This window comes from Chaetomium fimeti (assembly GCF_033439085.1).
Source record: "Chaetomium fimeti strain CBS 168.71 chromosome Unknown B0H64scaffold_1, whole genome shotgun sequence".
NCBI classification, from domain to species: Eukaryota; Fungi; Ascomycota; class Sordariomycetes; order Sordariales; family Chaetomiaceae; genus Chaetomium; species Chaetomium fimeti.
Genome location: NW_026944329.1, coordinates 610093 through 625404, shown reverse-complemented (window position 1 = coordinate 625404; position 15312 = coordinate 610093). Strand labels below are relative to the sequence as shown.

The 15312-nt window shown below is 56.7% G+C and overlaps 5 protein-coding genes across 5 annotated transcripts; 1 reads left to right on the top strand and 4 right to left on the bottom strand.

Annotated features, from left to right (window-relative positions):
• Positions 1-271: 271 nt before the first annotated feature.
• B0H64DRAFT_428107 (uncharacterized protein) lies at positions 272-2486 on the bottom strand. Its single transcript, XM_062805828.1, has 3 exons — positions 1909-2486; positions 1287-1828; positions 272-1208 (listed from the first exon to the last, which is right to left on the bottom strand). Exons 1-3 carry the CDS (start codon positions 2290-2292, stop codon positions 296-298), a joined length of 1839 nt encoding a protein of 612 aa, XP_062663469.1. The 5' UTR covers positions 2293-2486; the 3' UTR covers positions 272-295.
• Positions 2487-2596: 110 nt separating this feature from the next.
• B0H64DRAFT_379530 (uncharacterized protein) lies at positions 2597-5719 on the top strand. Its single transcript, XM_062802679.1, has 3 exons — positions 2597-2970; positions 3023-3818; positions 3879-5719. The coding sequence occupies exons 1-3, from the start codon at positions 2709-2711 to the stop codon at positions 5692-5694; spliced, it is 2874 nt and encodes a 957-aa protein (XP_062663468.1). The 5' UTR covers positions 2597-2708; the 3' UTR covers positions 5695-5719.
• A 688-nt stretch (positions 5720-6407) lies between these two features.
• On the bottom strand, positions 6408-8997 carry B0H64DRAFT_3381 (amidase signature domain-containing protein). The gene is made up of 6 exons (XM_062801176.1): positions 8600-8997; positions 8426-8528; positions 7845-8346; positions 7773-7789; positions 7595-7715; positions 6408-7536 (listed from the first exon to the last, which is right to left on the bottom strand). The coding sequence occupies exons 1-6, from the start codon at positions 8731-8733 to the stop codon at positions 6533-6535; spliced, it is 1881 nt and encodes a 626-aa protein (XP_062663467.1). The 5' UTR covers positions 8734-8997; the 3' UTR covers positions 6408-6532.
• Positions 8998-10462: 1465 nt separating this feature from the next.
• Positions 10463-12176, bottom strand: B0H64DRAFT_3377 (uncharacterized protein). Its single transcript, XM_062801165.1, has one exon. The coding sequence runs from the start codon at positions 12058-12060 to the stop codon at positions 10594-10596; it is 1467 nt and encodes a 488-aa protein (XP_062663466.1). The 5' UTR covers positions 12061-12176; the 3' UTR covers positions 10463-10593.
• Positions 12177-13432: 1256 nt separating this feature from the next.
• On the bottom strand, positions 13433-14541 carry B0H64DRAFT_3356 (uncharacterized protein). The gene is made up of 2 exons (XM_062801127.1): positions 14271-14541; positions 13433-14199 (listed from the first exon to the last, which is right to left on the bottom strand). Exons 1-2 carry the CDS (start codon positions 14430-14432, stop codon positions 13618-13620), a joined length of 744 nt encoding a protein of 247 aa, XP_062663465.1. The 5' UTR covers positions 14433-14541; the 3' UTR covers positions 13433-13617.
• Between the last annotated feature and the right edge of the window lie 771 nt (positions 14542-15312).

Below are 15312 nucleotides of genomic sequence, written 5' to 3'. Positions count from 1 at the left end.
GATTTACTGAGAGGAAAATAAATACAGCTTTCGGAAGGATGAGAAAGGGGATAAGGAAAAGTACCCCCAATGCACCAACGTGACAAGAAGTGTTAGTAACAAACGGAACCGAGACTATATATAGGTCATGGTTCGTCTCCAGGAGAGAGGCTTGTTATAAGTTTGCTGCTTGCGAAGATAGTTTATAAAAGGTCTATTTAGGACGTCTATCGCTACACCATTAACCGCCCCAGGGTATCATCCTCCAACATCACCATCTATTAACCCCCCCCCCCCCCCTTCTTCCCAAAAGAAGTCACACACCCCCCCTCAAAAACCCCAACTCCTCCAACAGCGGCACCACCACCCCCTCCACCACCCCCATCCGACACCCCAGATCCCCCAGATCCGTATCCGGATCTGCGAAACCCTGCATGCAGAAGCGCACCGCGTCCCGGAACGCAAACGACAGGTTCCCCTTCTCCTGCTGCACCCACCGCTTCAGCGTCTGCAGATCGGTCGCCTCGTTGGGGCGCGCCCCGGGCCCGAGGTCCGTGTTGGAGCGGAGGGATTCGATGCGCCGCCCGGAGCGGATCTCCAGGAGGATGCGGGCGAGGGTTAGGAGGTTGATGCTGTCGTCGTGGGTGGTGGGGGTGGTGGTGGTGGTGGGGGAGAAGATTGTGGCTTGCGGGGGTTGCGGGGGTTGGGTGGGGGTGGGGGGAAGGGGGTTGGCGGTGCTGGTGTATGTTTTGCTGACGAAGGCGTGTTGGATGTCGGCGCGTTTGGCCTGTCCTATTGTTGTTGTTGTTGTTGTTGTTGTGTCAGGGGGTTGGGCGAAGAAGTGGATGTCGCGTCCGCTCCAACGGTCGCCGACCCACGGTGTCTTGTGGAGTTGGAGAAAGGATGCTACCAAGGTGATGCAGAGGACGTAGCGGTCCTCGTGCGTGAGGGGCTGCCACTTGTTGTCTGTCGAGAAGAGCACGTCCTCTAGTGAGACTAGGTCGTCCCCTACACATATTGACCGCTGCGCTGCCGGATATGTGCCCCGTAACACGCTTTGCGACGTTAGATCTAGGCAGAAACCAAGGCAAGCATTACCGGTGGAAGAGTACGATGAGCAGATGTCCTGTACTATATCAAGGCTGGAAATATTTTCCGAGGGTGGGCCCAAGAGCGAACAGTCTTTGGGAGCGGATGGAGGCGAGATGCTAAACTTGACACCAGCAGATCTAGAGACCCCTTGTCGTCAGCTTGTGTTCTTCTTTTACTTACCAGGGTTCGAAGCCAATGCAGTTGTGACTACTTACCTCGGCGGTATAGCTGGCTCGTCCAGCACCTTAACTTCAGCGAGATACCAGGTGGCAGCGTCTGTGTCTCCCGTGCCCTTGAAAGCCAACGTGAAATTGGCCTGGTCACCTCCCTGTCTATTGTTGCCGCCGTAGGTCCTTAACTGTTGCTTCTTCCTCCCCTTGGGGACCATGCGATGCTCGAGCAGTAAGTGAGCCCGGTGAGAGGCGTGAGCACCACAAGCCCAAGCCTTGCAAAGCACCTGATGGAGGTGAGCAGCGTGCTCATATACTTGCTGAAGAGGCGTGCTCAAGCTGAACTTGCTGCGTTTTTGCGCCGACTGTAGCGGAGAGGCTTGCTCCACATTCCTCGCTTTTGTAATAAACAGGTCCAGCTGGTCATTACACTCCTTGATACTGCTGAGTAGTTGGCGGATATCGCGTCGTTTTATCGTTAGCTTGATGCGCCGGCGGAACTCAAACTTAGCATGGCCTTGCTGCTGAGACCCAGGAACTGGCTGGTTTGCCTCCAGAATAGCCTCGAGGTCGTCGGCGCTGGTAGCCTGGGAATCATACGGCCGTGGTCAGAGTCTCGATATGTTCCCATGGTTCCATAATGATACCATCAAGCGTGAAAACATACATCGCGCCTGTCAATATCCAGATGCCTCGCGAGAGTTTTGACGCAACCCTCCATCTGCTTGATCGTGTAGACGTAGACCTGGTACGTCTCTCCTAGTTTGTCCCGTAACCCGCGGATCAACTCCGGGCTATCCCATAGTGTGCTTTGGGGTTCACTCAAGAGCTCTTCCAGCTCGGCTTCGTTTGCAAGGTCCACCAAGAGAATGCGGAGTGTCATCTCGTAGGACGAGTACTGGACCCAAAGATCCCGCCTTGCTTTCTCTAGGACATCCTGCCATTTGAAAAACACCTTGGCTCTGTCTAGGCCTGATTCGTAGTGCTCTATGGCTGAAATGACGAGAGGGATGGCGCCCAGCACCAAACCGGCAATTTCGAACCCGGACATGCCGAAGGGGTAACCGAACACATCGACTATGTACCCTAGCGAGGAGGGTTGTGACCGGGGTGGGCAGTTAGTTAGGTATGCATATGACAAATAAATGAACTTCAAATTCCAAGAAATTATATGTTGGGTTAGAACTTGAAGAACCGCATCGTTCGAGGAAAACAGGGGGATGAGAGGCTCTCCAGCACCATGAGGCGAGGCTCGACCGAGGCTGAGAGTGATTGGTGCCCGCAGTTGACCGCAGCGATTCCCCAATTCAGCTGAGTGAAAGTCCAGGGGGTATTCGTATGCAAGAAGCCTTCCTTACATTTGAACCCCTGCTCATCGGCCGTCGACATCACAGAACAGAAGTATTATTTCACTCAGACTGCTCACCTCAACCCTCCTCCACCCCCCCGGGGATTTTCCTCTTTGCCATGGATCCCGACATATTCACTCTTGCCAGTGACTGCCGGCAGTCGTTTGTCACCCTTGGCAAGGAGCTGCTCGCCCGTCCAACTGTCCTCATGCCGCGGGAATCCGTCGAGAACGAGGGCGGCCGGTTTAGAGTATGGTGTGGGAATCTCGGTGCCTTGCAGCAGAGCTTTGCTTCTCTGGACTATCGGCTGCGAGAATCTCCAGTCATATTATCCACTGTCTGCGGACTGCTCCAACAGTTGCGCTCCAACTTGGACGAGAGTAAGCGGGTTGCCCTGGCCGTACATGGCGAGTTAAGCTCATGCTGGCATAGGTATTTCCGTTGTGTCTGGCTCACGGCTTGCTTTCGAAGACCAGACGCAGCCCGGTGATTCGAGTGATGAGTCTGCCGATGATAGCGAAGACGATGATGGAAATCCCATCCGCCAGCGACACGAACTCTCGATGCGCCTATTGAGTATTGTTGACTTGGTAAAAAAGCTGTACGAACTTGGGTTCAGGATCCGCGATCCCCGTTTGCGGCCCTCGTCTTCCAAAGCAACCCGCTACCGGGAAATCGATCCAGACACGGGCGTCGACCTTTTCGACGCCTTCCCCCAATTTGACCGGCAGCATGTTGATGCGTTGCTCGAGTCTCTTCGGCGAGGGCGTGAGCCACCGTCTGCATCTGACGAGGACCCCGACTATCTCATGCCTCGCCTAGCGGCATCCATAACTCTGCGGCGTAAGCACTTCCGGTACTGGGAGAAGCATGGAAAAAAGCTGTCCCTCCATACCGTGCCACGTATCAAACCAGTCGAAGCCACCGAGGATCCCAGGCCCGCTAGTCAGGGGCAACGGAACCAGGTGCCCCAGCTGATCCGGCCGCTCGGTACCGACGAGCCGAAGACGTTGATGTCGATGACGGAGGCCACCAACCACCAAGACAATCTCGACGACATGACCGAAAGGGGAACCGTGGTCTCATACGCTTCGACGACTCTCGACGCCGACGGGCATCGGCTGGAATTGCCGAATCCTCCGACAGAGGCCCTCAGGGGAAAGGATTTTGTGTGTCCCTACTGCTCGGTTATATGCCCCGCGAGGTATGGACAGCGGAAGGCTTGGAGGTCAGTAAAGGCTTTTGTTCTGGTCAAGCTCGAATGGACTATATTTAACACTTGGCCTAGGTCTCACGTCTTGCACGATCTACAGCCATACATCTGCACGTACCAGGATTGCCCTGAACCGTCCCGACTTTACCGGTCCAAGAGGCAGTGGGCAGACCACGAAAGCTCAAGGCATAGACGGCTCTATCGATGCTATGAACACCCGGAACTACTCTATAAAACCCCAGACCGACTGAAGGCTCATCTGCAGCGGGAGCACTCCAGCCGCCTCACAGATGAACAGATCGACAGCCTCGTTGAACTTTCCGGCGTCAACATATCGGATGAGCGCTCTAATTGTCCCATCTGTTTCGAACCGGCACCGTTTGCCAAAGGCCTTGAGAACCACTTGGCCCATCACCTCGAACGGCTTGCTATGTTTGCACTGCCGAGGCCTGTCGAAGACGGCGCCTCTACCACGGACAAGCTGGATTCCGAGGGAATGGGTAAAAGGTCCTCTGACTCGGGGCGATCGCTTGGCCCGCCGGTATTTTCGGATCATGGCGCCCCCAACAGCGCTGCCAGTGACCAAAACAGCACGCCCAGGGAGCCCGAGAGTCTCATCCCCCGCCGCCTGGAGTGGGAAGTCTCAGCGGACCCTGAATTTCGACTTGACGCCCTTAGGGTCATCCATGATCTGTTCTGCCGACTCAACGGCGAGCTAAGTGAAAGCGCCAAAGACGACGAGAAGATGCTCGTTCGATCACCCCAGGAGCTCGTCTGCTTGGCGCTGGACGAGGAACAAAGAGTGGCAACGGAAAGCCCGTCTACCTACCGTGACGCTATGATGCAACGCATCTTGATCTACCAGGAAATGACCCCAGGCCAGTGGAGGGACAAGCTCGTCGAGCACGACTTAGGGAGGCAGATTCATTCCATACCCCCAGCCGGAGAGGGCGAAGTCCCACAGGAAGAAGGGCAGGTTGAAGAGACGCCGGAACAACGGCTACAAAAGCTCGATCGGAGGACGTTTGATCGGTGGAGGAAAGTCCTGCTAGGCAGTAGGCGCTTTGATGTGTGGAGTAATGTGGTCGACGCCGCGGAGGTGCTCCGACGCAAGGACCGCTTGAAGAGAGCCACCCTGCTGCTCATATTTGCAACCAAGGGGCAAAGCGCGCATTCAGGAGCCGCTGAGTTCTCTAAAGTGTATGCATTTGCGGAACTCGCACATACGTATGGCGAAAGAGGTCTATGGGACGAGTCTGGAAACCTGTTGGTGAAACTCGTGGAAATGCGAAAGGCAAGCTTTGGAGACGAGGATGAACCCACGCTCTTGGCCATGGAGCGTTTGGCAGCGATATATTTCACCTTAAAGCAGTGGAAGGAATCCGAGTCCCTATGGAAGGATATTATAAAGATACGAGAGAGAAAAGGTGGGATAAAGGAGAATGCCAAAATGCTGGTCAACCTCGCTTTCCTCGCGACAGTATATCAAAAACAAGATCGGCTGGACGAGGCTGAGACGATAAACGCAGAGATAGAGGAGCTGTCCTCCTGGGCCCTCAAGAGCGGCGGTCTCCTCGGTCTACACAGTGTAAAGGTCCTAGCGACGTTTTATGGTGGACGGGGCAAGTTAGATGAAGCCGTGGGACTGTTGGAACGGCTGCTAAAGGCCGAGAGGGTGCACCTGGGAGAAACGCACCACAGCACGATTGAGACTATGGGCCAGCTGGCGGTCCTCTTACATGATCAGGGTTACCTCGAGAGAGCTCTGGGCCTCATGCGGAAATCCGTCCAGCTTCAAAGAAAACACTCCGGCCGTATCAATGCTCGGCCCAGGGCAAATATCTCTTTGCTCGCCGAATGGGAGCGGGAATGGGAAACACGAGAGGATTGAAATATTAATAGAGTTCATGCGACTAGTTGATCCCGATGCTGGTAGTCTTGCTTGATGTGATCCCCTACCGTAGACCGCCACCCTGCACACTGCCCAGAACCGTGTTACTGCGTCGTTATATTGTTAACGCCTCAACAACCTCAGAAGAAGTCATGTGTGGGCGGCAAGGTGCATATTCCGGTCTCGGTCATGCTTCGGTTTAGGCTGGGGGTGTTGACGTATGTTAGTACACACACTTAACAACCCTGAAATAGACTCAGTTCTCTCGTATTCTCACATCGTATGTACCTACTCAATGGTTACTCAAAGTCTGTCCATCCACGCCTCCATATCAAGGTAGTGTGGTGTAAGTGGCTGGCCGCTACCATAGTCGATGTGGGAAAGGAAACACAAGCGATCCAAGAGACCCTTCACAACCTCCCAACTGTGTGGCTCGATGAAGTGTTAGGATATTCCGAGCAAGTGACCATAGGTTACCCGAGACGTCCACCAAACACTGATCGGATGAGAGGTTACCGGAAAGGTGGTCAACACCCGGGCCACACCATGCCCGTCATTAATACAGCTAACTCGGATACACAGAACTAGTACATACATTTGACCTTCCGCCCTCTAAGCCATTTATCTGCCTCTCTATTAATACAACTCCAACACGTTATTAACTCGTTCTCACACTCGACCAACCTCTCACACCTAATCAGCCTCATACACCCAACCAACCTCTAACAGCTAATCAACCTCTCGCGCCTAATCAAACTCTCATACCTAATCGCCCCTTCACACCTAAGCAGTCTCATACACCCAACCAACCCCTTACACCCAACCTCCCTCCCACTCCTCACCACCCCCTACCCGCCCTCTTAGCCATTTTCTCCGCCATCTCCTTCTCAATCTGCTTCCTCACCGCAGCCGCAGTCGCCGGCCACTTCTTCGCCCGCACAATCATATCCAGCCACTTCTCCGGCCGACGCCTGCCGCCGGGATAGACGTCATTCAGATACGCCTCGCGCTCCCGCGCAAAAGCGAGCAGCTGCTCCTCCATGCCCCACTCGGCCAGGGCCATCAAGCCGACGGGCAAGACACCCTCGCCCTGGTCCGGGTCGACGTAGCCGGCGGGCAGGCTGACGGCGGGGCAGCCCGACATGTTGGCGAGCCAGACGAAGGTCATGTTGCGGATGAGCTTGTTGGCGTCGACGCAGCCGTGGGCCTGGTCTCCCGGGGCGATGGGCCAGCCGGCGGCCGGGGTGGCCGGGGTGAGGAGCAGCATGCCCGGGTGGCGGGCGAAGAGGAAGGCCAGGTGGCGCATGATGACGGTTCGGATCTGCCCGTAGCGGATGTAGTCGATCGCCGGCGTCTGCACGCCCGCGCAGATGGTGACGCGGTTGGCTGGGTTGAGCAGGCGCGTGAAGTTGTCTGGGTCGTTGGCACGCGCGCGCGCGTCTGCTGCTGCCTCCGTCACGCACGTTGCTGAGTGTGCTAGCTGGCCCTCGCGCAGGAAGGGTAGGTCCACGTCTACGACCTCGTATCCGAGCGTGGTGAGGTGGGCTAGCGACTTCTCGAAGATCTCTAGCACGTTGGCGTCCGCCGTGGCTACCCACTTACGGCAGACGCCGACGTACTTCTTGGCGGAGGGATCGGGGAGCGTGGAGATGGCGAGAAGGTTCTGGACGGGGTCGTTGGGGTTGGGCTGCGACGCGAACCGGTAGGCGATGGTCAAGTCTGCGGCGGTTGACGCCATGGGACCAACCGTGCACATGGACGAGCTCATATGGCAAGCACGGTTGTGCGTAGTCTTGAGACCGTAGACACCACAGAAGGCGGATGGGATGCGGATGCTGCCTCCTAGAGTAGAGCAAAATGTCAGGCATCGTTTCCGAAGAAGTTGTTTAGCTTCACTTACCTGCGTCGGTCCCGATCGAAATCGGTACAATGCCGGCGCTGAGAGCAGACCCTGCGCCGGATGACGACCCGCCTGGGTAGTACGACTTGTTATACCAGTTGGTGGGAGTCCCCGTCGATGGCTTAATAGATGTTAGTTCTTATCACGAGCCCCAACCGGAGGGGTAGTTGATACTCACATTGCAGCCGTTCGTATCTACCACACAGTCAGCGAAAAGGCACTTCGAATATAGGGAGGCAGATAAACTTACCCATGCCAATCTCATGCTGGTTCATCTTGCCCACCATAATGGCACCCGCCTCCTGCAGGGCCTTCACCGGCCAAACAGTCTCCTTGCTCACCCTACGAAAGAACTCCTCCTCCTCATTCATCTTCATCCCCATCCGCGACACAAACCCCTCCACGGCCAGGTCATCCTTCACACCAAACGGCACGCCATCCACAAAACTGAGGGGCTCCCCCACAGCCCAGCGGGCAGTCGACGCCCTGGCGGCGGCCAGGAGCTCGTCGGCGTGCGTCCGGGCCCAGGCGTCCGCGTACTCGGACCGCAGCTCGCGGCCGGGGTCGACGAGCGGCAGCAGCGCGGTCACGACGTCGACCGGCCGCGCCGCCCCGCTCTTGTACAGCTCGTGGTAGTCGGCGACCGAAAGGAAGCGGCCGGCTAGCGAGGCCGGCTGCGGCTGGCGCAGTTCGGGTTCGAGCTCTAGCATCTTGCCTGGCGAGGTGCCGTCGGCGAGGGGGATGACGTCGGGCTGGTGGTTGGGGGAGGGGGGATGTTAGAGAGGGGGTGGCTTGGATGGGATGTGCTGGTGGTGGTTTCGGCCGGCCTACCTGAATTCGCCATGGGACGCCATCCAGGTCGGGGATGTACTTAGCCTGTCCGAACTTGGCGTTGTTCCAGAGGATCTTCTGGAGAAAGGGCAAGCGTTCGATTCTGGGCATGGTCAGCATGCATGGTTGGTTAAGGTACCATTGTTGCTAGGACACATGAGAGGAGGCACTTACATGGCCGAGGCAATGACAAGAGGATAGCCACGCATGGGAGGATTACGGTCTTCCTCAAGACGGTATTCCAACGCGGAGGAGGGAGCTTCCTTTGCGCCGGGATGGTTGGCGAATCGCCTGGTTTGGGAATCCATTCTTGTGTTGGCGGTCAATGAAATGGTGGGCTAGAGTTGCCTCCGGTGTACTGTGTAGTGGATGTGTCGAATGTCCACGAAGATGCGAAGATCGAGCGAGTTGCTGCTGACTAACCGTATCTAGAACATACCCACAGCTGCAGGTACCCGTACCTCCCAAGTACGATTTTGGAGGTTAAAATGGGATTCCCACGGATTTCACATGAATCCCGTCGCAGCTTCCCGCAACTCACAATCCCTGTTTTTACGTGAGTGAGCACTAACGGCCCCGCGTAGGATCAGGAAGGATCCCCAGCTGCGATTCGGTGAAGAACGAGTTCCGTCAATGCGTTTGGTTTTGAAGGAAGCTTCAATTGAAGCTCCAATTGGGAATTGAAGGAACAATGAAGTTAGGATGGGGCAATTACCATGGAAGTCGGTATCATGGAAGTAACATCCGCTTGGCGTTGTACCGAGCGGGAAGAACTTCAAAGCGGGAAAGAGCCGACTGGGTTCAGGGTTAATGTGAAGCCCCACTCGGACTTTGGTGATGGTGATGCCTCGGTTGATTGATAACGACGACGGTGACGAACAAGTGATCGTCGGCGGCGCGATGTATCGAGGTGGGATGGCGAAAGATGACGGAGAGCCCGGAATACGGGAATCCGGACAAAGAACTGTACTAAACTATGGAATACCGCGATAACTATGCCGGTGTAATCGCCTAGGCCGTTCCGTGTTTCCGTATCTCCGATTCAAAGAGGGTGAGATGTAGTTGTCGAACCTCACACGGCAATTCACAAAAAACCATAGTTATAAGTAGCATCAGGTAAATTCAGAGCAAGCAAGCAAGCTTGATCTACCTAACGCGAGGCAGTCTCGAGACCGCAGGCGAGCTCAACCACATATGGGAGCTCCACCTAATTCCATGTGTCCAGCCAAACCACGGCCATGTCTACCCACCGTGACCCTTTAACGATAGCGCAAAGAGTGAAAGAAGCAAGGGGCGAACCCCTAGGCCCGAGGAAGAGGTACCCAATACCTCGCCCAGTCCAACCCGATGATCCAATGCCATCGAAAAAAAAACCCGAACCCAAACCCCTTAAGTTCAGTGGCCCTCTAAATCCCAGACCCGAGCCGGAACCATGGTCTGCCGTGACGTGACGATGTTATGCTCCAGAAACCCCCAATCCAGCAAAGGGGTGATGTATCCCCACTTGACAAAAGCCCCTTCCCAACGTAAACCGAGAGATAGATACGATACCCAGGTACCAATCCGATCCGATCCGATCCGATCCAGTCCAATCCAATCCCCGAGAGGGAGAGGGAGCGGGGGAGCCAAAGCCAAAAATGACCGTCAAGAAGAGGTGAGGTAAAATATCATGCAAAAGAAGGATGCGAAAAAAACAAGAGAGTCCCCGTCCAGAAACGCCCTCGCAAAATGTAGGTAAGTGGGAAAACAAAAAGACCAGCCTCCGGTTCCGTGCCTTCCAAAGGACAGGAACCCCAGCCCTTGAACGCCTTCGTAAAAAGCAATTCCGGATGCCACGAGTGTGTGCTGGCTCGTGGCATCCGCCGTGTACTGGTTGTTGTTTTCGAGAGAGAGGAAGAATGAATCATGTCTAAGTTCCGCGGCCGATGTCCGGGTTCCTAAAAGGTTACCCAGTCTGGTCGGTCAAACCCGGCGGTGAAGTGTGATGTGTTGATGGAATACCAAATATGGGTCGGTGAGCCAGCGAATGGGTGAGTCGGTGGGTGTGAATGGTGAATGTTTGTGTCGGTAACTGTGATGTTGAATGTGAGGGGTTCTGTTGTCCTCCTCGCCGCTTGGTACTGTTTTTTAACCCAAGCGGAACGTAAGTGCGCCGTGGAGAGGACCGTCTACCGCGTGCTCATGCGGAGCAGCTTCGTCCTCAGCCAGAGGAGGAATCCCTGCCAATATCCCTGGGTCTTCCGTTTCGCACTGCTGACCCGGCGCGGCTGGGCCTGATCGAACCGCACCTCATCGGCCGTCACGCCAAACGAAGGGGGTGTGTGGGACATGACCGAAACGCTCTCGTACCGGCGGGCGGCAAAGCCCATCTGCTTATCGCTCTTGGCGGTGGTTGTGGGCGAGTCGCTGTGTCGCCGCTTTCCGATCCCAAGCACGATGCCACCGCTGTGGCCGGCCGGAGCCGAGAACCCGAAGTGCGGAGCCGATTGTTTCGGCTTGGTAGGTTTCGGGCCTGGCTCGGAGACGGTCGACAGCCCCGTAGGTGTCTTCTTGCGATGCATCGAGGGCCGGCTCGGAGTCTCGCCCTTCTCGATGCGGCTAGCCTCCTTGTTGTCACGGCGCTCGCGCTTGCGGATCATCTCGCGGTCATACTTTTCTTCCTTCTCGCGTTCGCGCTCCTCGAACTTGCGGCGTGCGGCGCGGATGCTCTCGCCGCGCGCGGCCGTGTCCCATTCGGAGTGATTGCGGAGACGGGGGAACACGCCCATGTCGAGCGATGTGCGAAGAGGCGATAATTGAGACTGTTGTTGGGGCGAAGCGATGACACTGCCGCCGCCCAAGCTTCCTGTGGGTGAGTCGAGAGTGCCGGTCAAACTGACACTCAAGTTGTGAGAATCGAGGTTGAGTTCGGAATGGCTCGGAGAGGAAACACTGTTGTGGGCGAGACGTGAAGAAGTTGCAGTAGTGCCAGAAACCGACCGACCAGTATTGATGCGAAGAGACGGCGGTTTCGATGCGGGCGTTTCTGGGAATGAGGCGGTCCGCTGGCTATTCAAAGATGGCCGTTGAAGATTTGCCTGCGAGGTCCCAGCGGGAGGAGGGTGCGTAGGCGCATGCGCTATGAATGCTGTAGCGCTGGTGTCAAAGCCCACATCGTCCTCGGTCTCGGTGATAGTGGGGGAGCAGTCCCTCCCATTGTCGAATGAGGCCAGAGAGTTGGCATATGACAGCGGTGGCGTGGACGTGCGTGGTGTCTGGGCGAATGGATGCACGAAGGCCGCGCGAGGGCCGCTTCCACCCGAAGTTTGGGAACCGGAACGACCGTGTTGAAACTTGAGGTTCGACCGGATTGCACTTCCCCCGCCCATCGCCGCAACAGCATCACCTTCTCCAGCTCCCGGGGCACCTGCAAAGCCAAAACTCACGTCTCTCGCCTGCCCTGCATAGCCCAACGCCCCGTCCCACCCGCCCGCCGCCAACTGCTCAATCTGCTGCTCATCCCAACCCCGATCCAAATCCAACGAGTTTTTCTCCGAGTGCGACAGCCTCTTCAATATCGGCTTCACCATTTTCCCTCTCGCTTTGGTAATCTTGGTGACCGAGACACCGGACTGACCACTTCCCACGGACGCCATGTCGGTCGGTGACCTAGGTTACCGAATCGCGGCAGCGCACGGATCGGAGATGCGGGGACACCGGGAGGAGAAATGCCTGCTGTCGCTCGAGAGGAAGCACCGGAGAATGAACGCGGGGTGTGAATGGCAATTGAGGAGGAGCCCCGCGACGTGCTTCGGCGCTGCCGCCGTGTCAGGCACGACACGACGAGCGGGAGATGGAGACGGCCACTAGAGTCCTTTCGAAGAGCATTTAAAGATACGACACTTTGGGAGGTAGAAATGAGGAGAGGATCCCGTCGGCGCGGCCGCGGGTAGAGTCCGACACGCAAATTCCCGACCAACACGCAGCAACACAGGCACGATGGTCGTGAGAGGCAAAACCAGGCGATTCGCGGTCGGTTTGTCGTCGCAGTCTTCCGGAGAAGCGGCTGCCTGATGTTGAAAGGTCAAGGTCAGCGAAATGGCGGCGCGGATGGGCCGGCAATTGAAGAATGCGGTTCAGAGAAGGGCGGGCAGCCGAGAACAAAGGGCGAGGTCCGGGATGAAGGTCGTTGTTTTTGCGACGAGACCGACAAGCCCGCTCATCACCACGCAGGCCAGATCGACGAACCACACCGATTTCATCAGCCTCATTCCCTCGTCCTCTCCATGTGCGACTGTGGGGAAGAGGAGGGGTTGGCAAGGGTGCCTTGCCCGGGGCTTGGGCTACGTGCGGGGCCCTGAAACGGCGGTCCAGTAGCGGTCAAGCAAAGCGCGCATCGTCACGCATCGTCAGCCACACGCTTTGCCCGTCGCGCGTCGGCTTGATTGGCTGGGCAGCCTGGATCCGGACAGCTGGATGGCTGAACTCGCATCGATTGGCTCCGAGAGGGAGGAAGGGCTTTCACCAAGAGGCCGGAAACACAACCAACCAGAGACATCATCAACACCACGGACACTTGCAACAACAGTGGCCACCGCTGGTTGCGGATTTTCCACAGACGTCGCTGTTGTTGTGGTTACGACTGGTGACAACATAGCCCAACCCAGACGCGGAATTCGCGACCCGTAACGGCGGTCAAGAGATGGCCCCCGGCCCGGCCAGGGGATCGAGGTCAATAGCGCCAGCCGGATACAGACGATCCTGACCTTGACGGTGGGCACCGCACCCGGGCGTTGGATCCCGCTGCCCCGCGAACACGGACGGGACCGGTCCACCTCACCCATCCAGAGGATCAGAGCGAGCAAAGAATGGGAAGAGCCGCTGATCGACTCCCGCCTGCTGTCTCAATTCCATTCCCCGGAAGAGAGATCTCACCTCCGCAGATTCTCGCCTGATGCGGGGTGAGAACCAAGATCGACCTGTGTCGTTCACTAGTGCAGTTCAGGCCCCGTGCCAGTGGCAAGGACATCAATTGATGAAGACGGAATAGACTGAAAACGGAAATAGACTAAGTGGACACGAGAAGGATGGAAGCAAACCGAGCGAAGGGCAACCCGAACCTCGCTAGTTAGTTGGGTCGTTACCTCGTTGCTGTATGTAGTGTAGGAAGAACCTTCGCTGGCATGGCGCAACAACAACCCGTGCAGAGACCCTCACCTGGCCCCGATGCATTTTAGCCTCCCGCTTCGCTTTCTCAATTCGTTTGTCCCCCGATGCAATGGTTGCGGGTTGCACCGAGCGGCGAACCCAACCCCGCGTTTCCGACTCGAACCCCTCCTTCCCCGCGGCCAAAAATAACACTGTCGAAGCAATATTACGACGGTCCTCGCCTTCATGGCTGCCACGAGCAATGAATCCAGGGCAAGCAAAACGAGAATGAGATTCACAACCCTCAGGCATGTTTCAAAAAAAAAAAAAAAAAATTGTTTGTCGTCCCATGTCGTCTGGACGGGCCGGGACCTGTTGATCTTTCGGTTGGTGGGTTGTGACGGTGGGGTTCGCCGGGATCGAAGCCACCGGCCGGGATCCCCGGATGGATTTTCAGGAGGGGCGGTGAGCGGTGGGGCCACGGCCAGACGAAAGGCGGTGGGAAAGCGATGCTGCCCTGTGCCTCCGGCAACTGCCGCGGGGACAATGTTCAAAAAAAAAAGGTGAGTTGCCCTTTGCGGTGACCGATCGTGTGTGTGAATGGTCGTGGATTGTTGTTGCATCCTTGGGGACGAGCAGTTGGCATTCTGCCGAAATGAGTGTCAGTGCTGAGGTGGTGAGGTTCTCATGGTCCTCCCGTCCAGCGTTATCGACCTGCCTTTCCGGCTTCGTTGCATACCCGGCGGTGTGATAGGGCCGGCTGGGGAGGATTCAGAGATAAGAGTCGTACTTTGTATGTAGATGCATGCTTCTCCTGTGCATGAGAACCTGAGTTAGCAGAAGGCATCCCACCCCCTCTAAAGGCGCCGAGCTCGCCCATCCGCTCCAGGGGCAGCGTGCTGATCTAGGTTGGAGGGCAGCATTGCAGCACAGCGAGTCTTTGGATGCCTTTTTAGCCAGTTATGAGTCTCCTGCCGGCTCAGCGCCCGGCGCCGTGTTGCCGTTGGCCAACCACGCCGACGCCGGACCGGAATTCACTTGATCGTAGTTCCGACGTCCCCCGTTTATCCGGGTGGCGGCGGGCTATGGTCTGAAAAGAATGAATCGGACCTCTTCAATCCAGGGCATCGCGAATAGATGGTGTGCTATGAGTCGACCTGAGGTTCACGTCATGAAAGAAGAACTCGGCCAGCTCGTAAGCCTCAGCTTACCCCGTCCGTCGGCCCAACCGCCGGCCGGCCAACACACGATCAGTTTTACCCACCGACGACTAGACATATCTCTCAACCGCCGAGACCGCTTGTGGAAGTCGATCGGCTACCACAGCCTAGCCCATCGAACAGTTACGTCCTTCTAAAAGGGAGTCGTTTTAGCGACTAAGGAGTTGGCAGGTCTCGCAAGCCGCAGAAAAGGGGAAGATCGAGATGAAAGCCGAGTGGTTACTTCTAGCCAGCGGCCTCCTTAGCGGCGGGGATTGCCCCTTCGACTAAGGAAGGAAGGGAAGGACCGCTCCGTCTCGGCTTGCCCATCTGGGATGCATCCCATAATTCGTGGAGTGTTGTGACATGGCGATATCAGATGGAAAATCAGCCGACTGCACCTACCTCAGGCCGCGGACCCGGCTTGCGGTCCGGGCCTCTCCGGTGATGGAAAGAGAGGCTTTCAACAAAGTGCTAGGCTGGTTGTTGGTGATGACCATGTGCAGGTTGCAGCTGGCCGTTCCCCGGTCTCCCCGACGTGGTTCGTTGTGATGAGAACAC